The sequence below is a fragment of the Polypterus senegalus genome, chromosome 14 (assembly GCF_016835505.1).
Source record: "Polypterus senegalus isolate Bchr_013 chromosome 14, ASM1683550v1, whole genome shotgun sequence".
Taxonomy (NCBI): domain Eukaryota; kingdom Metazoa; phylum Chordata; class Cladistia; order Polypteriformes; family Polypteridae; genus Polypterus; species Polypterus senegalus.
Genome location: NC_053167.1, coordinates 104,602,913 through 104,620,898, shown reverse-complemented (window position 1 = coordinate 104,620,898; position 17,986 = coordinate 104,602,913). Strand labels below are relative to the sequence as shown.

Here is a 17,986-nt window from a genome sequence, read left to right as displayed (position 1 = left end):
GATTATTGTAGATTCAGATATTTTGCCTGTAGTGTTTGTGGATTTCACTTTCACCCAATAACAAATCTTTTATTTCTTGCAGATACGCCTCTTCATTGGGAAGAAACACAAGTTTTCCCTGATGGCAACATGAATTAGACAATCTACAAGTCTCCAACTTAAACTTTAAAGCCAAACGATATCGAGATATCACCTATGTCAATATATTCAATCTCTTTTCACTGTTCTGTTATTCCATCCGTCTCGCAGGACTTGAAATTATCTCTCTGAAAATGTCTCATCTTGTCTCTCTGAAAAACTCTCATACCCACTTCATTAATTTTAGAGTTGTGGGTGTCAAAACCTGAGCAGCACTGGGTTCAAGGAAATTGCCCTGGATGGGGTATCCGTCATTCACTGGGATCACACACCCACATTCAGAGTTGACAAATAATATAACCGCCATGTTTTTGGGAACGTAGGAGGCAAACTAGCATACCTAGAGAAAAATCTGCAGATTCCTCACTGAAAACGTTTTGTTGCATAATTTGAATTTAAGATACTGGATCTGTGATGCTGCGGCACTAACCCCTATATTTTGTGTTATATTACATTACATTATACACGTACTGAGCATATTATTACGAACACCTGTACACCATGCACTTATCTAGTTAGCCAATAACGTGCTAAGAGCTCAATGCATAAAATCCTGCAGATACTGGTCAGAAGGTTTACTTAATGTTCACATCAAACACCACAATGAGGAAAAAACGTGACTTCAGAGATTTCGACCGTGGCTGAATTGTTGGAGCCAGATGGACTGGTTTGTGTATTTCTGTAACTGGTGATGCCTGGGAATTTTAGCACACAACAGTTTAAGGTTTACTCAGAATTGAGCAAAAAACAACTAGTGAACGCCAGTTCTGTGGAGGGAAACATCTTGTTGACGAGAGAGGTCAGAGGAGAATGACCAGACTGGTTTTTACGGTAATTCAGATAACCACTCTTTGCAACAGTGGTGAGCAGAAAAAACATCTCAGAATGCACAGCGTGTCGCCCCTTGAGGCAGATGAGCCACAAAAGCTGGGGACAACGTCAGGTTCCAGTCTTAAACAGAACAGAAACCTGAGGCTGCAGAGGACACCCACTCACCAAAACTTGACAGGTGAAGACTGAAAACATGTAGCCTGGACTAATGAATCTCAGTTTCTACTGAGGCACATAAATGCTAGGGTCAAAATCTTGTGCCAACAGCATGAATCCATGCACTCAACCTGCCTTGTGTTAACAGTCCAGGTTGGTGCTGGTGGTGAAATGGCATGGGGAATGTTTTCCTGGCACTCTTTGGGCTTAACATTTATCAATCATCACATTAATGAAATTGGAGCATTGTTGCTGACCATGTGCATCCCATTAAGCTCACAATTTACCCACCTTCTAATGGCTACTTCCAGCAGCACTGGGTAATAAACCATGTCGCAAAGCAAAAGTTGTGAGTTCAGTGTTCTTGAGTTGGCCTTCCCAGTTACACATCAGAATCCAGTAGAACACCTTTGAGATGTGGCAGAATGGGAGAGTCACAACATGAATGTGCAGCCGACAAATATGCAAAAACTGCGAAATGCAATCATGTCAACATGTTCCAGAATCTCAAAGGAACATTTCCAATACCTTGGCGAATCCATGTCATGAAGAAGTGAGGCTGTTTTGAGAGCAAAAGGAGACCCTGGTCAGTATTAGTATAGTGTTCCTAAGAATTTGCTCAGTGAGTATATATCATATCATTTTATATCATATCATATCATATCATTTTGTATCCCTGCACCCAAATAGGCCTAGGTCAATCCCTAGGTCAATGTATGTGGCAGGATGGACAGTCTGCCAGTCTGTTGTAGGGCACACATGTTCACATACCCATATTCATTCATACTGGGGTAAATTAAAGAAAATGTGACTACCTAAAGAAACATCCCTACAGATCTCAGAAGAATTTGCATAGTGCCACACAAACAGAAGTATGGAAAAAGTATTCTATGCAGTAAATAAAATGCATCATTATTATATGTATTATTAAGTAGGCCAGATGTTGAACCTGAGTCTTTGGAACTGTGCAGTGTTAGACAGTGGAGCACGCATTAGTATATTTGTGAGACTTACATACTGTACTGTACTGTATATACTCTCTCAGAAATTGCTTTACCCAATTATGGGATGTGGGGGGCTGCAGCATTAACTACAAGACTGGAAACAACTTTGGATGGGGTGCCAGTTGCTCTCTGGGCCCACTTACTCACTCATGCCATTCAGCACTTAACCCATGCAGACATGGGTGGGATTTAAACATATGACACTGCAGGATCAAAAAGGATTCATGGTAGCAAAACTAACCACTGCACCATCCTAACACCCTAATATATATATAAAATATACTGTATATACTCCAGGAATTCTATATATTGTCTAGGCATTCTATACAATGCCCGCATTTCACACATTGCCGGTAACATATGTTTAAGAGAAATTAGTAATACATTTACCTTAAAGTTATGAATGTTAATAAGGGAATGTAATAATATAAACTTATTTTCATTAAAGAGAACCAGCCCCACGCATATGCGCAGTATTCTATTCAAACTTTACATGTGATGTCGTCCATACTGTATCTCGATTTTCCAAGTCACTTTTTGGATAGCCTCCTCTGGCAGCATCATATGTGAGGCATCTACCAGCCATTTTTTGGATGTCAGTCCATCACTGAGCACATCCACACACACACACACACACAAACACCAGGCATCCAGAGAAAGCCTATGCATACAACATCCATTTTAGGACATCCTCTTCCCTCTGACAAATCTCCTTCCTAGCTCTGCTCTGTGTCACACACGTGCGCATAGGAGTGGGTGATGGTCATTCTCTGCCGAGCCAGGGGTTAGCGCTGTGGGATAATGGTCACTCTTTTCCTTCTTCTGCAGACAGGAAGATTGACAGCTCTCCTTCCTTGATGTCACTTCCAGGGTCTGCCCACTTGGACCCACCTCTTCCTGCCCAGTTTTATCATAATCAGAAGAACCGCCATCTTTGTGGGTTGTTGAAAGAGACTCTTGTCTCAAAAGACTTTTTTGCATTTTACATGTAAGTTTTTTTTTTGCATTTATCATCCTTCAATTATACCGGGTTTGATGAAAGGTGCCCCCAACACTCTGACCTTGTTTTGTCTTATTATTACACCTGCTATTAAAGGGTTAAAGGATTTATTGGCAGAATGTAATTAGTTTAATGAATAAAAAAGTGAATGTGTTATGATCATAAAAGAAGAAAGGCTTGTGCAAGTAACCACATATATTTTTACTCTTTTTAAGAAAACTTGCTCCACCTCGTCAATTTTCAGCGACGGCACGTCATGCAGGGCCATCAGAATATTCCTCATCATAAATCAGTGTTAAGACTGAAGGCGTTTCTTCATAGTAACGCTGGGACTCAAATGACATAATCAGTCATCGAGAACACTGAGAATACCTTTCATCAGTTTTTTTTATTTTTAATTTTAATTGTTCAGCACTTATTGCATGTCACAGATTTCAGGCTGATGAAGGAAATCACCACATAAAACTGGGCATTTAGCTAGTGTGGCAGATGGGAGGCGAGTTTCAAATCTTGCCGACGTTCCATTGCTATTAGTTTTTGTGAATGTGCAATGAGCCGTTTGCTAAAGCAATGCCACTGACGGTCACCGCGGTCGTTTAATACCTTCAAACAGCGGCTTCAGTTTACAGTGCGTGAGACTGAAAATTTTCAAGACGTGAAGACTCAGTGGCGTTCACCTCTGGCTGTGTGTTTTAAAGGCAGATGTAACAAAGGAAAAAGGTTGGATTCATTTGATTTTCTTATGCAAGCTTGACACATTCTACTAAGCCCTGGTTGGAGGCCTATAATTTAAAGACATTATATACTTAAATGTGTGCTCTTCAGATGGATGATATCTGCCTCAAACACTGCATTTTATTTCCATTACTTTCCTTAATTAGATTAACAAACATAGCTGGCTTGTATGGAAATCACAGTGGCTAAAGAAGCTAAAGAGGCTACCTCACAGCTTCACTTCAAGGAGTACTCCACCCAAAAATGGTATTTTGTTTTAGAAGTTACTGACCCCAATGTACTGTGCAGAGAGACTCAAAAAACTTTTTTATCTCATTCCTTCATGCAAAATGGAGAAGAATAAGTTTATGATATAAGAGACCCTAATGGCGAACTATCCTCACCAATGGCAAACTATGTTAAAAATATACGTTAAATTAAATGAAAAAAAAAATGAAACAGGAAAGTAAAGCTTCATGGGAAAGACTTTTTGGACCAAAGGCAGGACTCTTGACCAACGAATGAGTGTAGGAGGCGGGTCTTCAATTCAAAAAGTTGTTCCAATGACACCTTACTTGCCTGGTTATTATTTGTGCTGCTTATTCCAGAAGTAAACATTTAACAATATTTGTAGTAAAATTTTGTACATACGACTGGATAACAGACATGTGGATTATGCGACGTGAATAACAGGAGATTTTTGTTTTGTTAATCTCGTAGATGTATTTCACATCGTTTGGTGCTGTACAGCATTGGTCACCATTATATCAGACTTTGTTCAGCCTCCACTGCAAGTTACATGAGGTTAGTAACATACTTAAAATGGAGTTTTTGGATGGAGTACTCCTTTAAGTGAAAGATACTGTTTTTGATGGATGAAAATACTAGCTGGCATTTAAGGTCTGAGGATACATGCAAAAATAACTTGTTTATTGATGTTTGCGTATGAAAACATCAGAGGGAAAATGAAGTAATGATCAGGAGGTGAAAAGGGCAAACTCAGAATCCAAAATGGACTGAGCTTACAACTCAGAGGACAAAAATACTTGAAAGTACCAAAGCCAAACTTTTACTGTGTCCTAACTCACAAAATGTTCTTCTCACACTGCTGTGGTTTTTGTTTTGGAATCCAAAATCTTGGACAACAGAAGCAGCGTGCCAGCACCCATTGTGTTATGACGTCACAATGCACCTCCTCTCAAGGCCTTGTGTGGTGACAACGGGACTGTACTGATCTCAACAAAATGACTGAGCGACCCAAAATCACCACAAAATTGGTGGCACCCATGATAAACAAGATGACGGCAAAAAATAAGCAAATTTAACATACAAAAAATTACAACAGCAAGAAAAGGTCAAAATACATATGGAATTGTATGGAAATGGGAACTAAATTGGTTAAAACCTCTAAACCATTACATCATCCTTAAAATGTACTGAAAGGGGGTTCCTGGAAACTCCTGATGTATTAGACACTTGGGGATGAAAAGCTTATTCCAATTTTCTTTATTTTTTGACAACACTGATACTCATCTCTAGCTTAGCAACTAGCGGTGTAGCCCTCTGGAGCACCCACCTGTTCAGGGCGCACTTGAGCGTTGATGAGCTGATTGACCACGGAGTCAGAGAGGCCCGCGTCCTTCAGCAAGAATCCAGTCAGAGTTTCATCATCCTTCAGAATATCTCGTATTCTCACTCCTCGCCCTGGAAAATTTGTAGAAAAAAATAAAATTACCTTTACTAAACATATACTACTACAAAAACACGGAAAATGTATTTTTATACAGTGGTTTGCCCACATAATAAAATGAATTTACTAAACATAGACAAGTATGGAAATAATAGAAATTTTTACTTAGTGCTGCTCATATTAATAAAAGCAAAAATTAATTTAAAAATACGCTAATGCTGCAATAACACCATTTTTTTGTGTATACTGTATACTCAGTAGTTTTCATTAAAAAAATACCTAACGTAATGTTAATTGGTATTTTAGCCATTATTAAAACTTGTAATTACTAAACATACTAAGTTACTGCCTCCCGGGTTTGCTTCCCGGGTCCTCCCTCGAGTTTTCCTCTCACAGTCCAAATCCAAAGACATGCAGGTTAGGTGCATTGGCGATTCTAAATTGTCCCTAGTGTGTGCTTGTGTGTGTGTGTGTGTGTGTGTGTGTGTGTGTGTGCCCTGCCCGGGGTTTGTTTCCTGCCTTGTGCCCTGTGTTGGCTGGGATTGGCTCCAGCAGACCCCCCTGACCCTGTAGTTAGGATATAGCGGGTTGGTTAATGGATGGATGGATGGATGCTTCAGGGATTGTAGACTTCCCTCCAAGATACTTAAAAATTTCTATAAATTCTCCAAGGAAGCATTATAACCTGGTTTGGAAACATCAAACTGCAGGACCACAAATCTCAGCAGAAAGTTGGGTGGTGAGCTGAACGCATCATTAGGTGTGTACTCTAATTTCCAGGACACCAAGTAATGTTAGACCAGGGCAAAGAAAATTATCAGAGATACCAGCCATCCCAATAATGGCCTCTTCTCTGTGCTGTGGTCAGGGAAACACTATAGCTGTCTGAAGACCTGCTCAGAAACACCGAGGAGGAGCGTCTTCCCAGAATCCATTTGTATCCTTAACCAGGACAGTGTCAAGAACTACATGATGCCGTATTGTTAATTCTCCTTTATTAAATTATTCATTTAGTTATTATATCTTTTTATAATATTAATAGAATGCTGTCATTGTACATATTGAAAGTTATAGAGTTGAGTATTTACTATTTATTGTCTTTTTATATTCTTCTAATGCACGGTTTGGGAGTTGAGCAACTAAGCATTTCACTGCATATTATGCCGAGTATGATTTCATGAGACAAATGCAAATCTGTTTGATTTTTTGATTTGAATAATGGAGAATTGTATTTAAAAAATGCTTTGAGCTATCCATCCGTTAATTCAAACTCCCTTTCCCAATTCAGGGCATTGGGACGCCATAGCCTATTTCAGCTGCATTATGTGCAATTCGGGAATGAGACTTGCATGGTATGTTTGTCTATTAAAAGGCACCAGCAATATTGTGCAAACCAAATGAAATTCACCAGTTGATCTAACTGGAGTACACAGGAAAAAGACAGACTCAAGGAGAAGAGGTGATGACCGTGTTGGGATTCAAACTCAGGCTCCGGAAACTTTATGACAATTGTACTATCCCTTGTGACACCCCGCTGTCCTCATGCCAAACATCTTACAAATGAATATGAAGATAATTTCTGCCACCATATAGAGCCACTACTTGTGTTTTGAAATGTTGATATATTTTGGAACTAAAGAATTTGGAAGTAAGAGGGAAATGCTTTAAAAATGAATAAAGAATCTGGCCTGAGATCCGTGATGGATTGGTTCTGATCGTTTCCATAAAATCTGTCATGATGCGCAGTTCCTGCCACACCCTTCCAAGCTGTTCAAATTCTGGGTTTCCAAAAAGAAGTTCTTGGGAATCCGCATAGACTCTGGCCAGTCTGCAACAAAAAACAGAGTAGGCACAGCAATTATTAAACGGCACTTTCAATATACAGCAAATGATAGTAGTGCAAATCATTTATTTCCCAGTATGAGTGACCATGAGAGTGCACAAGAGTGCAATGGAATAGAATTCTGTGGAGAGTTGGGCTCTATCTTACCCAGGTTTGTGTTGTACCCAGGGCTGGAAGTGGGCTGGTACAACGTACAGGCACGTTCCTGCTGCTTTGTGAACTGCAGCGTAGTAACACATCGTGGTCTGATGTCCAAGGGGACACACTAGTTCTCCACAATATTGCATGTATTTCACCACCAAGGGTCCTCCATCCCCCCACCCCATTCTTCAAAGTACTGTATACTAAAATTAATTTTGCAAGCTGTAAGAAGAAGGCAACAGAAGTTCTGCAGAGTTCTGCGTGTGTCCAAGGTTGCAACCTGAGCTTTGATGAACTTTTCATCCTTCCACTTTGCTTCTGGTAGTGGTCTTAATTTACACAAAGCAGCAGCCCTCCTTCTCTGTGTGATTTCTTCTCTTCCTTTTTGTCACTCGGCAGAAAAGAGGATATAATCGCTAAGAATACTCCACTCACTCAAACTTTATTATCAACATATAAAAAAACTTGGATTAGCTAATTATCTTTTTTGTTTTAACATAAACTAAATTTCAATCAAAGCGGTCAACGTGTTTTTAAGAGTTGGGGGTATTTAGTTTTTCTATTGTGGGACGATTTACCCCTCAATATTTACATATTGAATTATCCTTTGCTAGTGGATACCTACTGATGTAGATGCACAATTCTGCCAAATTTCAGCTTTTTAACTAAAAGTTTTGTTGCTGAATGAATTGGTCAGTCAGTCAACTTTGCATTCTATAAATATACAGTATTTATAATTTTTTTCCATTACAGAGATATAATCTGATCAGTGTGGCCTGAGTCTGCTGTAGGGTCTCCACCCAGTGTGACGAGCCTAGAGGAGCTCTAGGGGCAGCCTTCCAGGGGTCACTCTTACATCATGTCCAAATGACCTCAACTGGCTCCTCTTGATCCGGAGGAGCAGCAACTCTACTCTCGGTTCTCCTAAAACAATGAGCTTCTCACCCTATCACTGAGTGTCAGCAGGGCAGAAGAAACCACATTTCTGTTGCTTGAACTCGTGATCTCAGTCCTTCGGCCATTATCAACAGCTCATAACCATAGATGAGGACAGGGAGTTAGATTGACCGGTACACCAAGAGTTTTGTCTGCAGACTCGGCTCTATCTTCGGCACCATGGCCAAGCACTGTAATCAACCCCGGAGGAGGTCCGTCATGACCACACATGCACCCAATCTGAGCCTGCACACTCTCGGAAATTGATTGTTTATGTGAAATCTGTTCTGTGCCATGGAGCACTTATCACACTTGTTTATTAATAATGTTGCATTTTCAGCTAATTTGTTAGTTATTGTGCATGTGATGCTCCTTATATTTTATATGCTGAGCCTAAGGGGTGGGGCCCTCTGATGTTGCAGCTGTGGAGATGAACCTTAGGCCTTTATAAAGCCTGAATAGGCTACATTTCGATGCTGAGACATTTGTTTACCTGTTGGTTTTTGTTCAGCTCATTCTCTTGGACTCCCTCTGTGCTTTGTGGGTTCTGATTTTGACTTTCTGATTTCAGACTCTCTGCTTGCATTTAAGACTTTGCTTTGTTTTTTTGGATTTTTTTGAGTTGCATCTTTAGAAGAAACATTCTATATTTTGACTATTGGGTATTTCTTGGGAATAAATGCTTATTATTTTTATCAAAACCTTTGTTTTTATATATTTGGCTGTTATGCCTTTAAAAACCACTGGAAGATTTTTTTTTCAAGGCAGATCAGAAGAAGGGACATAGTTAAAATGAAATGAAGGTCTAAACCAGGAGTTTAAATGGACGTGGCCATGAAGCCAAACAGTGAATAAAAAAAAAATATAGCAAGGGTCTGAGCCTGGTACTTTAATTGAAAATAGATTTGAGCAAAGAAGTAATGGAAAAGGTTAGATTAGATCCACAATGTTGGATAACTAAGTGCATCGCAAGGGGACCTTTTAACTCGTTGCACAGTTAGCATAAGGGTCCCAACCTCCTTGACCCTGCTCCTAGTAACCACCTTAGCATGTTATTGATAGATAAACAAAATGGTGGCAATCATAACATTAACAAAATGATGGATAAAACATTCCAAATTAAAATTAAAAACCTTAAACTAGAGGTTGCAGCAAGGAATAACCCTATAAAGTAGATTCCTTGACTCAAAAACCTAAGATAGATAGATAGATAGATAGATAGATAGATAGATAGATAGATAGATAGATAGATAGATAGATAGATAGATAGATAGATAGATAGATAGATAGATAGATAGATCTTTATTTGTCCCCTAAAGGAATTTAGCTTTACAGAAGCTCTGTAGATAAATACATACTTAAATAGGTGAATAAGTAAGTAAGTAAATAAATATACACACTTTGGTCTGAGCACACACCAGAATAATTTTAAAGTAAAAAAATTAAAAAGAAACAAATCTTTTAACTTGGCAGTCACAGTCGCAGTGAGTCATTATACAGATGTATTGCTATCGGTATAAAGGAGCCACAGCAGCGTTTTTCTGACATTTTTCTACTGAAAATATACGCTTTTCCCACTTTGTGGTGTGTAGGCTGCAAGCCTCTTTCTTCAGGTAGGGATTCCAGGCTTACTTTGTATTTTGGAGGCTTAATGTTTCGTTTTAGGCCTTACTGGAGTTTTGATGACCAGTGTTTGAGTTATTAAAAGATGGAATTTCACTGTATTGCGAACAAGTACATGAGACAACACTATTAGCACTACTAGCGTGCCTCCCATAATTCACTCCATAATTCAGTAATTTTGTACTCCAATGAAACTTTACGCAGAATGTGGCTGAGATCTGAACCCAGGTTTCTGGAATTTGAAGATGAATTGGCTACTCTCTGTGCAATAATGTCAATCCACACTCACATTGGCATTATACACTCACTGAGCAGATTCTTAGGACCACTAGATTAATAATGGGAAGGGCCTAATTTTGCTCTCAAAACAGTCTCAATTATTTATGGCGTGGATTCCCCAAGATTTTGAAAACATTCCTTTGAGATTCTCGTCCATGTTGACGTAATCATGTAATTTCTGCAGATTTGTCACCTGCACATTCATGCTGTAAATCTCCCATTCTTCCCCATCCCAAAGATGGTCTATTGGATTTAGATCCAGTGACTGGGAAGGCCACTGAAGAACACTGAACTTCATGTTCATGAAAGCGATTTGAGACATGTTTTGCTTTGTTGCATGATGCATTATCATGCTGTAAGTAGCCATTTAGAAGATGAGTATGTAGCAGTGCTACCATTGGTTAGAACTGCATCTCCCAGCAGTCCTTGCAGGGCTGTTGGGGGCAAAGGTGGCCAGAGGGTTCAAAAGGAGGGCAGGGGACGAAGAGAAAGAAGTTTTGTTTTGGTCGTTTGCTGCTTGTATTTATCTGTGGAACTGCCTGTCGTTTGCCTGCTTTACATCTTCGTGTCCTGGATTGTGTTGTCTGTTGGGGTCTGGAATCATTCGTCTACCTGTTTACTGTTCCTGAGGACGTTGTCTGGATTATTTGGCTTTCACGGAAGAAGGAGCGCTCCTGAACCATTCATCTGTCAACTTACTTCAGCAACTACCGGTAGGACTGTGTTTTTCCATTTCCCTCGCTTCATTCAAATCACTGGACATAACTTCACCGCTATTATTTCATACATGGACTTTACTGCGTGTTTGTCATGTTTATCTGTTAATTGTAATATCGCCGAAGGGATCAGGGGTGGTATTATTGTTTTTCATTTAGTAATTTAATTTCATTATACTTTTTTTCCGTTTAAGTTCCCAGTGCTTTTTCTTTGTCTCTGTAGTGTGTGTGGGTGTGTGTCGTGCCAAGGCTGGGGTTGTCCCTGGTAATCCTCATATAAAATAAATAAATCACCGTCTTTCTCGACGGTGTGAATCTTAGCGGCCTCTGACCGCTACAAGTAAATGGTGACCATGAAGGGATGCACGCAGTCAGCAGCAATACTCAAATAGGGTGTAGCATTCAAAAGATGATTCACTGGTATTAATGGGCCCACAACGATCCAAGAAAACATTCCCCACACAATTATACCACCAGTACCACCCTGGATTGTTAACACAAAGCAGGTTGAGTGCATTGATTCATGCTGTTGGTGCCAAATTCTGGTCCTATCATTTGTGAGATCATATCAGCAAACATCGAGATTCATCAAACCAGGGTACATTTTTGAATTCTTCAACTGTCCAGTTTTGGTGAGCCCATGCCCACTACAGCCTCAGCTTCCTGCTCTTGTCTGACAGAACCCAACGTGGTCTTCTGCTGCTGTAGCCCATCTGTCTCAAAAAGTTCAACAAGCTGTGCACTCTGACATGCTTTTCTTCTCACCACAGTTGTACAGAGTGGTTATCTGAGTTACTGTAGCCTTTCGGTCAGCTTGAACCAGTCTGGCCACTCTCCACTAACCTCTCTCATTAACAAGATATTTTCTATAGTTTTGTACTATTCTTGGGGTGGAGTGGTGGCTCTGAGGTTAGGGTTTTGCACTGGCAATCAAAAGGTTGCCGGTTTGAATCTTGTAAATGCCAAACGTTGAGTCCTGGGTTCTGTCCTGACGTTAATCTGAATCCAGCCTTGCATTTAGGCCCCCCAACCTGCAGGGAAAAACCTTGGGGTTGGTGGCAAATTTGGTAGTCCAGCCTACTATAAAAAACCTCGCATTGCGTGGCTGCACTTGGGTCCTAATCTGAGATCATGACGTGGTTTGCCATGTGGTGGGTGCGACAATCCGCTTTATCAGCACCTGCCCCTAATCTGAGTAAACTCTAGAAGCTGTTGTGCGTGAAAATCCTAGGAGATCATCAGTTACAGAAATACTCAAACCAGCCTGTCTGGCACCAACAATCAAGCCAGGGTCAAAATCACTGACTTCACATTTAATTGAAACTTCTGACCTGTATCTGCATGACTTAATACTTTGTGCTGCTGCCACATGATTGGCTGATTAGATAATTGCATGGATAAGCAGGTGGTCCTAATAATTTGCTCCATGAGTGTATTTATTTATGTAGGTGATGCTTCTACCCAAAGTGACTTCCGTGTTTCCATATGTGAAGAGATGGAGCTCTGAGTCATGAAGCAAGTTAGCAGTGAGAACTCCACTTGCATGCTTGTGGTTTTTAGTTCAAATCCTAAACCACCAGGCCACTTGTGGTATTTGCCAAAGATAGCAGAGCCATCTGTGAGATTCCCATTAATTACATTGCATTTGTGTCAAGAAGACAATCCTTGAACTGTAAAGTCACTCTTTCAAATAATGTTTTTTCTTGTGCTTTACTGAGCACCGAGTGTGTTTTCCTATCCAGTAATGACCTATAGGTGGCGCACTATTGCACTGAATGTCATACTTCAGAATCCTGAAAGACACCTGAAGATGTTCCCTTTGTCCTTCATCATTGATGTACTGGTGTCCCCATTAATAACGCAACCCCAATGTGAGAGAAGACAAATGCATGTGGGTACAGCAGAATATGAAAGTGAGGTATCTGGGAAGAAAACTGAAAGAAAACTTACATGGAATTGTTGTAGTTGGAAACCACGCCAGGAGATTCACCACGGGTCGCATATTTGAAACAAGGATTATTAAAGTTGCAAAACATTCCCTGTAACCAGGGCAAGGCTCCAGCAGAAGGCAGGGCTTTGTTGGGAAAATGACCTGCAGAAGACAGAGAAGAAAATCATATTCAGCTGACACAGCTTGATTTGTTTTTACTCCTCAGAAGTTTACATGGTCAGCAGTACACTGTAGAGATAAACCATCCATGACATGCTTTTTCATGCCAGCAGTCATGAGTCACCTGAAAAGCACCACTTCATTCTTTCCGCCCTGCACTTTCCAGTTTTACAGACAGTGCTGATATTGCAGAATGCTGCCTGAAGGGTCCATTGGTGTTTTTATATTGGCAATGCATCATAGAAGAGACTTCTGGAAAAACTGCTATGAGTGTAGCTTTCCATATGTATTGACGCTCTACAGCCAGAAACATCTAAATATGACAGTGCTGAAATGACGCAATTTCTCACATGACAGACCTATAAGAAAGTGCACAAAGCCAAATACATGGGAAAGGCCGAACACCAGAAAGTTCTGGGCGGTTAGTTATAGCTGAGAAAGATTTTAACAAAAGCCTACGCACAGGCAGAGTGGTGGTTCTCAGGCTACGGATCTGAGCCAGCAATTGGAAAGTTGTCGGTTTAAATCCTGCAAAATGCCAGAAGTGACTCCATTCCCTTGCGCTCTTGAGAAAGACCCTTAACCTGCAATTGCTTCATCCTGGGTATGATGTTAATCTGCATCCAGCCCTGCAAGGAGGTCCTCCACAGGGAAAACTGGGGGAAAGGTGGCCTGATTGGCACTATGGCCACTTAAAAAAAAAAAAAACTCACACCGTTGCAGGGTAGCACTGAGGTGTCCCAGTCCAGGTGGTTCATCGTGTGGTGGTTGAAGCAATGTGTTATCCCAACCTCCTCCTGCTATGGCAAGATTAATACTTGAAATATTACAAAGCTACAAACTGGCAACTTGCACTGAGTACAGAATTGTAGGAGAGACATTTCAAGTCAGTCTGCAAGGCCATTTGAGAGAAGGATGCCCAGGTATTTCAAGTTACCAAATACTCTGGGAATAAAGAAGAACATGTAACGTGGCTCTTTGGGGCCACAGATGCACACCATGCTTAATGGAAGACATCTATCTATTCTTCCATGATTACACTAATCCTAGAAGGTGGCCATTGAAAATTCTTTAATCCAAAACATTAGATTTGGGGCACCTGGAAAAGAGAGCATGATGCACCCGTATTCACTCATGGCATGGGATGGGGTGGGGTGGGTACAGATATCTGACTCTTAGCATATGAGAAAGGCACGCCATTAGCGGTCTCATTCATTTTAACTTATTTGCTAGTGATAAGCATGGGAATGAAGGAGACAAGCAAACGTAACATAACATAACACAGACACCACGTAACACTGAACTGGCAAATCTCTTAATGCCAGTGGCACAAATAGCAATTTTGTTATTGTTAGGGGCCACGGAGAATGCCACCAAAAAAAAAAAACCAAATCCACTGCTAACTAACACCAAGACAAGATGGGCCTTATCTCTCTTTGTTCCCACCGCTCACACACTCGCGATGATCGCTGGCCATTTTCCTTTCCACATGTGAACCATCGGGGCTCTTGACTCCTTATTCCTCATCTGCTCTGCCACATGCAGATCCTATGCAGGTAGCTCCCTGCTAACACCAAACCCCCAGACCATTGTGGCATTCCTATTTAAAAAAAAAAAACACCACAAGGTGCCCGTCCCTGGAAAGCACTCCTGAGAAAGCTATGGAAGAGATGGGAGATTGCTGGCAATCATAGCTTTCTTTCATCTGTAAGCATTGCCTCCCGTGGCAAACACTGTGGTTACTGATTCTTGTTCCCAAATTCTTCCTGATCCCTGGTTCAACTTGTTGATAAAATGAAACATTTCTCAGGACTTTAGTAAGTACTGCATATACGAAATTTACTTATCAAAGACTTTTCTTGAGCACACCAAGCAAGATGTGTTTTCTTGCCCTGTTATCACAGAAATGCTAACAATTCTTTGTTTGGACAAAGCTTTCATAGATGTGAATATACAAGAGCATCTTTTGCATATGGCTGATAATATACAAATTAAAGCCAAGTACATTTACTTAAACAGGTAAAAGCGGATGAACAAAACATGAATAATGGGATGAGTCCTTCTTGCTGATACTCAAGGTCAGTGGAAGCGTCTGCATACTTTAAAGAAAACGGACAAAAGTCAGTAAAAAGCTCCTTTGCTGTACTGGTAATCATATGGCATTCTTTCGAGGACAAGTTAAACACACTTGCATCTCCTAGACCAGGGGTGTCAAACTCCAGGCCTGGAAGGCCGCAGTGGCTGCAGGTTTTCATTCTGACCCTTATCCTAGTCATTGACCAGTTTTCGCTTTTAATTAACTCCTTTTCCCTTCATTTTAATAGCCCTGTTTTTAAGGATTCTGAATTGATTCGTTTCTTCATGAAATGGCAGCCAAACAGAAATGAGATGTGAAACGAGCCAGCAGATGAGCAGCTAAACTGGGATTTCAAACTCCAACCAATTTCACTCCAACCAATCTATTAATGAGAAGCTGATTCTTGCTGTTAATTAATTAAGCCCATTATTTAATTTTGTGGCCTGTTGCTGCTCTCATTCTGCCACAGCAGACATTTCCAAAACTGTTGATTTTCTGTTCATCAAAATGTTTTGGTGACCTGAGAGATCAACCTTACTGAGACCTTCACTTTTCTTTATTTTCATGTATTGTGTGACGGGCACAGGTCAGCTGGTCATGTGGCAGCTCGTTTTGTGTTTCATTATTGTTTGGCTGCTAATTAAAAAAAGAGACAACTAAGGGGCCTGAGACAAGTTAATTAAAACTAAAGCAAAAGAAGTTAATTATCAGCAAAAACTGGTCACTAATGAAGAAGATGGTTAGAATTAAAACCTGCAGCCACTGCAGCCCTCCAGGCCTGGAGTTCGACACCTGTGTCCTAGAACAACGTCTGAAACAATTAGAAAAACCCTTGTGAGTCTACGACTCCAAGATGCCAAAGGGTTACTAACAGATTTTCTCTAAGAAGACTTGGCCCCAAGCGATCGATAAATGCTTCAGTCTGCGGGCCAATGCATTGTCATCGTGCTGTGCAGTGGTTGTCAACCGTGACCCATTGGGTTTCATTCATGCCATTACTCTCTTAGCTAACCCCCCCATCATTTAAAGAACAGCTCAACCTATTAGCGTGGCAGGCACTGCTTAGCAACACAATGCTGTTATTTGTTCAAATTGCTAGCAGTGAGACTTAATTCAGTTGCTAGTAAACATTTTTTTCTTTTAGTCATCACTGTACGATGTAAATATGATCACCTACTGTACCACAATGCAGATCTCGTCACACACAGAGTCTGACATCTACCTCAGCCCCATCCCGTGGCCATCAGGTAGCACCTTGTCTTATGTGTAACACCGTTAGAAATCAAACCCCGCCTCCATCCAGCCCCACCCCACCCCACGTCCAGTAGTGAGGACCCGTTCACCATATTCACAGCATCACATAATTTTAACATTTTTTGAAACACCTAGATAGGCTATGCAGGCAGACACTGGCCTGTTATTACATGAAACCACAAGTGTTTTTAAATGAATGCCCAAGGTAAAATGTGTCTATTTGATTGTTTAATATTTACATTAATATTTATAAATATATTTACATTGTGATAAAGGCGCTATATCAGCACCGACCCAACTCGGAGTGACACCGGAGACACACGTAAAACAAATAATTATTTATTTTCTTCCTCATACCCACGGACACAACACAAAAGCAAAACACAAAATAAATTCTCTTCATCAAAATCCTCCATTCCTCCCTGGCAGCTTTGTCTCCCTCCTCCCGACTCTGGCTCCTTGAGTGGTGGCAGCGGGCTCCTTTTAGCAGGCACCCGGAAGTGCTCCAGGTGCTTGATTACTCGTTTCCGGCAGCATTTCCAGGTGTGGCAGAAGAACTGCCCATCAGGGCTCAGCAGCTCCTGCTGCAGCACCCCCTGGCGACGCCTGCGGATCCCAACAGGGCTGCACCAAACTCCAACTCCCATGAAGCTCTGTGGGAGTCTGAGGCACCGCTGCAACCCAGGGGGGTTGCAATCTAGCGTCCTGGGGGAGGTATTGGGTAGCCCATGCTTGCTCCCCAGAACATATACTAAACATATATACAACATATATACTCATATATTATAAAATATTGCCATTACTATTTCCATTGCCTGTAAAGACAAACATTGCCAAGCATTAAAACATTCTTTACATGAAATCGTTTAGAAGGAAATCTGGGCTCTAATGTGGTTTCTTTTTTATTAGCTATAGTAGATCTGTAAAGTATAGTAAATCTGTCCTCTCTACCCTTTGTGGGCTAAAAATTGACGTCAATGGGATCCTGGTTGAACCCTCAGCATCAGTCCATAATTTGGATGTCATCCTTGATCAGTTCCTTGATCAGCTTTTCAAACACACATTAGCTCAATAGTACAGAGATTTTTTCATCTTTGCAACTTTGCTCATCTGCATTCTTTCCTCAGTGTGAAAGATACTGAGTCACTCGTTCACGCTTTCATCACTACCCACCTGGACTATCGCAATGCATTGTTTTTTGACCTTCCGACTGAATATATCAATAGATTACAGTATGTTCAGAATTCTGCTGCTCGTTTACTTACACACACTAAAAAATCTGCTCACATCACTCCTGTCCTTCATGATTTGCATTGGTTACGAGTCTTTTCAGGAACCAAACATAAAAATATTCTTCTCACCTTTGAAGCCCTTCATGGTTTAGTCCCTCATTATCTGTCTGAGCTGCTGCTTCCTACACTCCTACTCATGCATTAAGATCATTGGATGCTGACTTGCTCACTGTACCTAAATA

At 40.8% G+C, this 17,986-nt stretch overlaps 1 protein-coding gene across 1 annotated transcript in view; it reads right to left on the bottom strand.

Annotated features, from left to right (window-relative positions):
* Positions 1–17,986, bottom strand: part of abca4b (ATP-binding cassette, sub-family A (ABC1), member 4b) — a 327,352-nt gene that overhangs the window by 274,695 nt on the left and 34,671 nt on the right. The window contains exons 4-6 of the mRNA XM_039735801.1: positions 13,022–13,163; positions 7,222–7,361; positions 5,420–5,547 (exon numbers count right to left, since the gene is read on the bottom strand). Coding sequence (XP_039591735.1) covers positions 5,420–5,547; positions 7,222–7,361; positions 13,022–13,163 — 410 coding nt within the window. The remainder of the gene's footprint in view (positions 1–5,419; positions 5,548–7,221; positions 7,362–13,021; positions 13,164–17,986) is intronic.